Below are 9810 nucleotides of genomic sequence, written 5' to 3'. Positions count from 1 at the left end.
GATATAATTTTGACTATACGCGGTTTTCGCTTTACGCGATAACCGCGAAACCCCCCCACCCACGTAAAATAAGACTTGCCTGTAGTTGGCTTCTGCAGAGCCTGCACTGGGAAATCTCCTCCATCCTTGGCCCCTTTATGCAGCTCTGGCTCCTTTATCTGATGTAAGGAGGCTGGAGTAGATGAGCATCTTGTCCCTTATGTCAACTCTGTGCCAGCTGCGATATTCCCTGCAGAAAAGGTATTCTTGGGGCTGTTTCTGCTCCTCCATTTTGCCAGTGCATTGTAAAACGATATTGTGTGACTGTGAGAATTCGGCCTAAGGTCAACAGGGATGGCTGAATCTGGCACTGAATAGCTGACAAACTCGTTGACAGATTATACCTCATTGCCTGACTCTGAGACAGTATCAAGGTCATCACCCTTTTGCCTTTTACACAAAATACTAATGTTTTATATGCGTTTTTTCATATCTGGGTGAACTATCTGATTACCAGAGAGCACTGGATAGGAGGACAGTAATATTACTATGCAGTTTTCCCCTTTATAAATTAGATCAGAAGTTGCAAATGAGTGGAGGAATATAACTGTTAACCAATAACAATAGTATGTCTGACATCACTCAGCCTGAAATTACTCTCTTGTAATGGTTAACTGCCTTCCTGGCATTTCACAGCAGGGGGTGATTTTCCTTCATAAAAAGTTAAGATAAAAAGCAAGAGAAAAATTCCTGTATGTTTTGATCATCATGTGTGTTGAAATCAGTTTAGAAAATGATGATTATATTGAACAATCTCTAGGTGTGAAGGAACGGAGCCATTTTGATCTTGCAACAATCAATGGGAAAAACAAGCCAAAAAAGAAATTAGATGAAAAATAATATAATTTCTGTTAATCTCTGTCAGGCTTTACAGTTCCTACTAGCCAAGGTCCAGTAGGGTCAAAGTCTTAACTGGCTTATACAGTGCTTCATTGTGCAGTGGTCTGGATAGAGCAACACATAGCGTTAAAAATGTAGTAGAAAATCATGCATTGTTAGCAGATGCTATTTTCAAGATACAAATTTTGCTATTTGTCATCAAAATGTGTCCAAATATATCAAAGCATTTGCTTTCATTGAGTAAGTCCATGAGACATTTAAATTTGTTTTTCTTTTTATACATTTGAGTAATCAGAGCATAAAACTTTCTTATTATAAAACATCTTATATTCTGATTGGATAACGCAAAGATGTCCATGAAGAATTTTAGCAAATTTTATACACACCAGAAATCATCTTTGATTAAAAACAAGAAAGGGAAATTTCATTCTAAAGCATCATTTATTTATGAAAAGTTATAAGTAATTTAAGATGAATGTGCCACATTGCTGCTATATTAAGGTCTGATATTAGACGCATTGAAGTCTGTGGGAGTCTTTCTGTTATCTTTAGTGGAAGTTGAATTGGATTCTTAATATGTATGTTATATGCATCACTGTTTTGTGTTGAATTATATTAATTATTTGTCAAAAGTACTCAAAATTAACTGGCCTGACTTTAACTTTGTCTGTAAACCATGAATAGTTTGTATTAGGTTGGTTTTTCTCAGTACCTTCTATAGATTGTTTTTGCAAACTTTATTGGCCCTAGGTATCCACAGACTTTATCAGGCTATTATTCATGAAGTGTTTTGAATTCAATGCTGGTTCAGATGGACAGGCTACGTTGGGCAAGTCACATGGTTTCTTCTGTGTTTCTGATCGGCTGATGTTATCTCACAGGAGGTCAGTCTCCAGCCCAACAGAAGCCATTTTGATTTGTAGAGGATCCAAGTTACTTCTCGCAGTGGAATGGGTTATTTCTGGTGTTTAGGACAACTGTGTCCTAGTGCAGGAGTGGTTAAAAAGCTCCACACTTTTAGGGAACACGATCTACCCAAAGTGAATTCACTTTGCAGGAATGAGCTTACTCCTGCCTTACTTGATCATTGTAGGAGCGGACTTTCACTTTGTGTTATCAACAGACCTTCCCCGTTCAGGCAGTAGAAGGACCACAGAAGGCAAAAAAAAAAGCAACAACACTATATGTATAATTTAATTGGAAAGACTTACATAGCCATATGGAGAGCATCCCCCTACGAAATACGTGATTACATGTATTGCTGATCTAGGCAACAAACCAACACATACTCTGATTTTTTAATCTGTATATTCAGAGAACTTGGTCCCAGCCATACTGATATCTTGATTATGGCCCAATCATGTTTTTGAATTCAAGTGAGGAATAAGCAGCAAAAAGATACAGAGATCCAATCCAGTTGTCATGTGAATGTTCTTAATAACTGAAGACCAGGAAAGGAAAAAAATCAGAAAATATATATTATATAAATACAGAATGGTTTTCAGTGTGTCAGTTGCTTTATACATAGACTGTCCATGTCATATAAAGAGAAACCATCAGATGCCAGTAACAAACAAAAGGACAAAAGTTGGCGCCAAATAAATATAGCCCTAATTAAGAACTCACAGATCAGAGTCGGTAAAAAACAAACAAACCAAAACCCCCACTTTTGTTAATCTTTCATACCCCAGGAGCACCCCACCCCATTCTTCATTTGTTGTGGCTTGTCCTTGCTTCTGTGCTGCATCAGTGGAGTTTTTAGTGAATCTTCTCTTAAAGGAGTCCAGTAAAAGTCTGTTTTATTCTTGAGAGTGAGTAAACTAATCCCTATAAAAAAGGAGTCCAGGAAGACATGCCAAGTGCAAAATGAAGGGGCTGTTTTTCAGATGTTTCTTATTCCAGCAAAGTCTTTCCCCGCTATATAGATTTTTTTAAAAGAGAGAGCCAAGTCTCCATAGTGAAGGGAATTTCCTTTGCCCCTTTTAAAATCTAACAATAGTGCTTAGCAATTACATGGCTCTTTCTATCTTTGAATCACTGTACAAACTCTAAGGCCCAATCCTTACCTAGGAAAGTAGTTCCAGTAACGTCAGGAGAATTGCTTGTGCAAGTAAAGGCTGCAGAACTGATTACTAACTAGTGAATCCTCTCATCATTATTACTATTGTATTTATTTATTTGTATTACCATGGCACCTAGTCCTGGACCAGGAACCCAAAGCAGTGAAGATATGCTGAGGACCAAGCCCTTCTTCTTTTGAAATGTGTCCTCCAGCAATATTTTATGTAACTGTGTGTCTCTTATTTTGAAGACATTGAAACTGATTCTGTGCAAACAATTAAGGGATGTATCTCAAAACAGAATAGGCATTTTAACATTATCTCCTTGTAGAACAAACCAGAGGAATCAGTAAAGACCTTTTCTTATCAGATCTGTAACAGTAAGTAAAGAATAGCACCAATGAGAAGATAGTGCTTAACGAGTTGCTGCATCCATCCACAGTTCTAACGCACTCAACATCGTTGCTTCCAGACACTGGAGGTCAGATCCTGGCCCCACTGAGGTCAGTGGGAGTTTTGCCTTTGATTTCAATGGAGGCAGGATTTCACCCCAGATACAGGAGTAAGCATTACATCACACTAGAATATTTGAAGGTAAATTGTCTGAATAAGTTTGAAGCAGGTTAATAAGTAAAATGCAGGCTGAGGTTTCCCTTGTGCAATGTATCTTGGGTATTTGAACCATTATTCACAGTGGCAGAAATACTTTAATTCAAAAGAATTTCCCTAGTATGGATAACATTCAAAAAGAGGGATGGATGAATGGATAGATAGATCCTGCCCTCGTGTGCGGATATGTGGGGAGGGAAAAAGGAGCCTTCACCCCTCTCTTGTACACCTTGTATGATGAGGGGGGACACTCACAGTCTCTGCTCCTGGGGAGAAAATATTATTTGTTTAAATAACAAGAAGATAATAATTAAGACAATAAACCCAGTACTGATCTGCTGTAATGCAGCATGGCTGTATTCTCTGTCTCAGTCTCTACAACTGCTTCCTGTTGCTGTGTAGACATAGTCCATGAAAGTTGATGGGAATTGTGGCATGGCATAGTGTCCTGCCGGAGGTGTGGTGACTTTAAACTTCTCCCTGAAGTTTAGCCCTTAGAGTTCATTTCTTTCCTCCCTCCCGCCCCGCCTCAAGTGCAACAAGCTCTCTTCCCCCCCCCCCCTCTTTTGGGGTCTCACAAGTTTTCCTCTACCCCTTCAGACTCACACCGGTTCCCTCCCCGCTGCGGGCTGCAGCAGTGCTCTTTTCTTTCTCTGCAGTGGATCGATGCTCCCCCTGCTCTTGAGCTACCTGGGTCGCTATGGAAACTGTGGCAAATAACAACATTCTCCCCCCTGCCCCCCACCCCCAGGAGAAGCTCCTTGAGCAACAGCAAGAACCAACTGCCTCGACTGGTGCCTCCTTCTCTCTCCACCCTTGGGAGCCCCAGAGAGGAGCATGAGACACACACTCAGCAACAGTGTCCAGCGTGCAGCAGGGTGATGTGCCAGGTGGCTCACAGCTGAGTGCTAAGTGGAGAGAGAGACACACACACACGCATGCTGTGTGTGTGTGTGTACTGGGCCTCCCCCAGGCTAGGTGCTGCTCCCATCCCTCACCTCCTGTCACTCCTGACTTGAATTACCGTTGTCCCCTGTCTGCACTAGGGTTTCTGTTTCTCTTCCCTCTGCCAGGCTTTTGGTGTTTGAATGATGCACCTACTGCTGATCACAGGTGGGGCATAAGGGGTCCATTCCTCCTGTGCTCCTAAGAGGTGCTAACTGTTTTCATGTAATTAAGTTGATACAGAGATAGGCAAATGAAACACACCAGATAACTTATTCAGCGAGTTTTCTGCGATTTTTCTAAAACATTTCCATCCTCCCTATTACAGAGAGTCTGGTGAATAATTCTGAAATAGTCACAAATTTCATGCAATTTTTTCCAAATAAAATATTTGTGACTCAGCCCCCTCCCTTCCCCTCCTTTTCTCATTACTCGCCCAGCTCTGATTTGGTTGGTGTGTATAGGCTTAATCTGTCTGGTTTGTTGCAGTCTGGCAGCTGTCCTCACTTGGCTGGGTTTGTTTCTTTCCTTTTTTTTCTTTTGAGGTGGGAAGGGGAGGGAAGAAGAAGCAGGATAAAGTTTCCTGAGCAACCGAGTTAAACCACTTGTGCAACAAGAGAGCTGCAAGTGCAAAGTGGGGCTGTGAAGATCCAGCAGGACTATGAGTTTTTTACTATGCTCAGTCACTTTTTCTCCTCCTTTAGATCTGTATATATGTTTTTTTGGGTATGGCTTAGTGTAATCTGTGTTAGCCACACCAGGCTCCAGGGAGCTGCAAGAATCGGTTGCCTAGCAGAGGTTGCTCTTGAAGAGCTGAACAGAATTGTACTGGAAACCTTAGGGAGGCTCTCATCCCTCCCTGATTGCTTTTGAGAGGGATTTGCCTATTGGAGGTGGTCCCTGGTGCAGGTACTGTTTGCATGTGTGTACACAGTTCATGCATCACAGGTATTTGACAGAGTGTGTGAGAGAGGAACATTCTTGCTGAATAAACAGGTGCAGACGGTGCCTGGAGGGCAGCACTGACTGTCTGGCCTCAGCAACAGCAGTGAGAGGAGGTGAGCATGAGTAGCCCCACCACAAAGCCGACCTGCCTGTCACAGCCGATGGTGAAGAGTGTGCTGGTGTATCGCAACGGGGACCCGTTCTTCCCAGGGCACCGGGTAGTCATCCATGAGAAGAAGGTGTCCAACTTCGAGGTCTTCCTGAAAGAGGTGACAGGTGGGGTGAAGGCGCCTTTTGGGGCTGTGCGTAGCATCTACACACCCCGGGGTGGGCATCGCGTCCATCAGCTGGAGGAGCTCCAGAGTGGAGAGCACTACGTGGCTGGTGGCAGGGAGGCCTTCAAGAAACTCAAGTGAGTGATGAATGAAAAAAAAAAAGTAGAAAATGTAATGAAACATTCACATCTAAACCTTTATTATTTGTATCATGGCAGCGCCATGGAGCCCCAGTCATGGACTAGGCTCCCACTGTGCCAGGTGCTGTACAAATACAGAACAGAAAGACAGTCTCTGCCCCAAAGAGTTTAAAACTAAGTAAATATGACAGGAAATTTAATACAGCTTTGTGGAGTGGGGGGAGAGTCCCCTCTTTAAGGCTTAACATAGAATTAGGATTCTAGCATCTCTGTTTGGTACTTTACAAAAATAAAAGGAACAGTCCCTAACACCTAGAGATATACACTATCCTTGCAGCATAATGTATTATTTTCACTGCATGGTAACTGCCTGCATTTGGGAGGAATATATGGTGCTTAGTAATATTTGGGGAAGCAGCTCTGGAAGAGCAGAGTGCAGAAGTGTCTATGGTAAAGTTGAATGAGCCTTGCAGATTAGACCTTCCAAACAATTTTTTTTCTTGCTTGTTTTTTTAAATGTTTAAAATATTCTGCTCATTCCAGGTAGGTACATGGCTCTCTATATAACCTAGTAGCTGAATACCTCCTGTTATTTAAAGGACAAGAGTGTTTTTGCTCTTTCCGTGCTCTGCCCTGCCACCAGATAGCAGGCTTAGTGTTGTTGGTTTTTTGTTAACGAATCGTTATGAGAATATTGTGGGAAAGCCTTGGCAAAGTGGTGGGCTTATTGTTCTTATTTCTTCTGACAGTGAGTTCCATACTTTTGGGCTTTTTAACAGAGATGACACATAACTGTTGATATTGGTGGCCCCTCCCCCACAATTTAAAGGTTCTGGTGTGAACCCTGTCTGCAGTGATGATGCTGGGGGGGGGGTGTGGAATGGTGCAAGCCACATGGCCTCACAGTCACTCACTGTGCCTTCTTCAGTGTAATCCCTCCCCCACCTGTGGCAGGTAGCTCGGCTGTCCAGAGTGGGACGAGCCCCTGTGCCCTGTTTCTGCCCCTCCTCTCAGCTCCTGCAGCCAGGGGCACGTTCAGGAGGCCGCTCTACCAGGCTCCTGCTGCTGTCTGTGTGGAAGGGAAGGCGGTGTCAGCAGGACGGCGCTAGAGTTTTTCGCGCCCTAGGCACACGGCCATTTCGTCACCCCGTGCGCCGCTCCCGCGGCTCCGGGGGAGCTGCTGCAGCCATTTCTGCAGAGCGTCCGTTGGTCCGTGGCTCCGGTGGAGCTGCTGCAGCCATGCCCGGCAAAATGCCGCCCCCCGAAAATCCTGGCACCCTAGGCGATTGCCTGGTTCATGTCAATGGAAGCGCCGGCCCTGGGTATCAGGAGTCACCTCCAGCCCAGGATGGCATCACTGTGCACTGGCAGGGGAGGGAAGGAGCCAGGCTGCACTGGACACCTCTCACCACTCTCTCCCTTGGCTGGGGTTTGGTGTCATCTCCTCCTCCTCCCTCTGCCAGATCCCAACCACCCCTGCAGGTTCCTGAGGGCCCCACAGTGCACAATGCCTCCTTAACCCCTTCCTGCCTGCACTGCAGCCAGGGGAGAGGAAGTGGCTGGTTTATATTGGTGGCCAGCAGCAGTCTGGAGGTGTTAGCCGCCTTTGGTGCTGTGCGAGTGGGAAGGGACAGGAACTGCTGCCAGCTGCAGTGGAGGGAGTGAGGAAGGGATGAGCTCTGCAAAGATATGGGCTAGGGCAGCTCCTGGGCAAGTAGGGTGACCAGATAGCAAGTGTGAAAAATTTGAATGGCGGTAATGGGAGCCTATATAAGACAAAGCCCCTAAAAAATCAGGACATCTGATCATCTTATGGGCATGGCAAAGGGAACAAGAGCTGCAGCCCTCACTAGATGGTTCTGACATTCTGGTGTGAATCCTAGCAGAAATCTGGGGGAGGGGGAGCATGTGAACAACTGGGACTGGGAAAGGAATTGTGCTTTCAATAATTGCAGAATTATATATTTAAGATTAAGTGTTTAGACCCCATAACTTACTCCTGAGGGAATTCTGACACAGTATTTTAAAATTATGCAAATTTTATTTGTCAATAAATAAATGTAGAGGCTCCAGCATGGCAGTGGGGAGCACAGGCCACTAGCTCGATGGAGGTGGGGCATTGCCCTGCAGCCCCCTACCCCCCGGACACTGACTCGATGGTGAGGCTGCAGTGACCCTGTCACAGTGCAAGAGCCAGGCCTGCCCCAGAAATACCCCAGGTCCCTACCCCTCTGTGCCACGCACACCAGGTATGGGCAGGCAGGCTCAGCCTGGCAGAATCCAAGTGTGGAGGAGCTTAGTGTGTGGGGATCCAGGTGTGGAGTGAGAGGGTTCTGGGTGGACAATCTGAGTGCAGGCGGCTCAGTGGGGAGGATCTGGATGTACAGGGGCTTGTTAGGGGTTAGGATCTGCGTCCAGGTGCAGGGAGGTGTGGGGCTAATCAGGTTATAGGTTTGAGTGCAAGGGGCTCAGTGGGGGTAGATGCAGGGAGTGAGGCTTGGCAGGTGGAGGTTCAGGTGTGGGGGGCTCACAGGGGTGGTTCTGGTGTGGAGGGGGGTGAAGCCCAACAGCAGGGTCTGAGTATGGGTGGGTCTGGATGAACAGGGGTTGGGCGGATGGGGGAGCAGCTCCCTGTACAGAAACCCCTCCCCGCGCAACTGAGGCGCGATGGGGGCAGGAAGCTGTGGGTATGTGCGGCGCTTCCTGCAGCTGGGAGAGGTTTCTGGGGGTGTGTCTGATCTGGCCCAGGCTGCTTTTTGCAGGAGAAGAGGCAATCCTGTCCTCCCCCACCCTCAGCCCAGCTGGGACTAGCAGCTGAGCCTGACATAGGGTAGGAGCCACAGGTCTGGGCATCCCCAGTGGTGATGTACCTCTCTGCCGGCTGCTCTGAGTGCTCGAAGACCACGCCCAGGCTGCTGGGGAAGGGTGCGTGACCACTTTTGCGGCTTCCCTTTGCTTCGCCGTTGAAAATCATTTTTCTGTGGAGAAGCAAAGAAATCTGTGGTAGACATGAATTCTTCACACACGCAGTGGTGCAGCATTCCTCCAGTGATATGCCATCTTCATGTCTGTCTCTTCTGACAGTATACATTCTTTTTTAAAATGGTGCAATAGATATAGATTGGGATTTTCAAAAGCACTCAGCATTGGCCTATTTTTTTTCCTATTGAAGTCAATGGGAATTTTACCACTATTTTCACTGAAAGCAGGATTAGGCCATTGCTGAGCACTTTTGAAAAATCCCACTCTATTGTAAAGCCACTGTCCAAGGAAAGGAAAAGTTCCTAATTATATAAAATTACTTTTCTAAATGTACCAGACCTGATCCTCTACTGCCTTCCTGCTTGTGTAGTCAAATACAATTGTGCTAAGTGAATGTATGTTGTGCGTGTACGTATGTATAGCAGGGGTAGGCAACCTACGGCACATGTGCCAAAGGCGGCACGCAAGCTGATTTTCAGTGGCACTCACACTGCCTGGGTCCTGGCCACCGGTCTGGGGGGCTCTGCATTTTAATTTAATTTTAAATGAAGCTTCTTAAACATTTAAAAACCTTATTTACTTTACATACAACAATAGTTTAGTTATATATTATAGACTTACAGAAAGAGACCTTCTAAAAAGGTTAAAATGTATTACTGGCACGCGAAACCTTAAATTAGCGTGAATAAATGAACCACTTCTGAGAGGTTGCCGACCCCTGTATAGAGCTTGATCTTAGGGCTTGTCCACACAGAGACTAATAGTGAGTGGCAAGCGGGGGTGTAAAGCTATAGCACTGTATCCTATCGCACATTAAATAGCTGCGTGCTCCCACTAAAAGTTCTGTAGTGCAGTAGCAGGAGGCACACTGCAACTTAGTGCATGGTTGATTAGTGCGCTATGGATTCTGTGCACTAACTTGCCATGTGGACAAGCCTTTAGTGCTTTGGCAGTTTGTTCTTGGCCTTTGACACT

The 9810-nt window shown here is 45.5% G+C and overlaps 1 protein-coding gene across 1 annotated transcript in view; it reads left to right on the top strand.

Annotated features, from left to right (window-relative positions):
* Positions 1–5141: 5141 nt before the first annotated feature.
* The window catches only part of DCDC2 (doublecortin domain containing 2), a 127556-nt gene continuing 122887 nt past the window's right edge, over positions 5142–9810 (top strand). Inside the window, exon 1 of the mRNA XM_075062015.1 lies at positions 5142–5850. Within this exon, the coding sequence (XP_074918116.1) occupies positions 5558–5850 (293 nt within the window). The 5' untranslated portion in view covers positions 5142–5557. The remainder of the gene's footprint in view (positions 5851–9810) is intronic.

The sequence above is a fragment of the Chelonoidis abingdonii genome, chromosome 2, assembly GCF_003597395.2.
Source record: "Chelonoidis abingdonii isolate Lonesome George chromosome 2, CheloAbing_2.0, whole genome shotgun sequence".
In the NCBI taxonomy this organism is placed as follows: Eukaryota; Metazoa; Chordata; order Testudines; family Testudinidae; genus Chelonoidis; species Chelonoidis abingdonii.
Note: the sequence above shows the minus strand (reverse complement) of the source record. Positions and strands in the feature narration are given on the sequence as shown.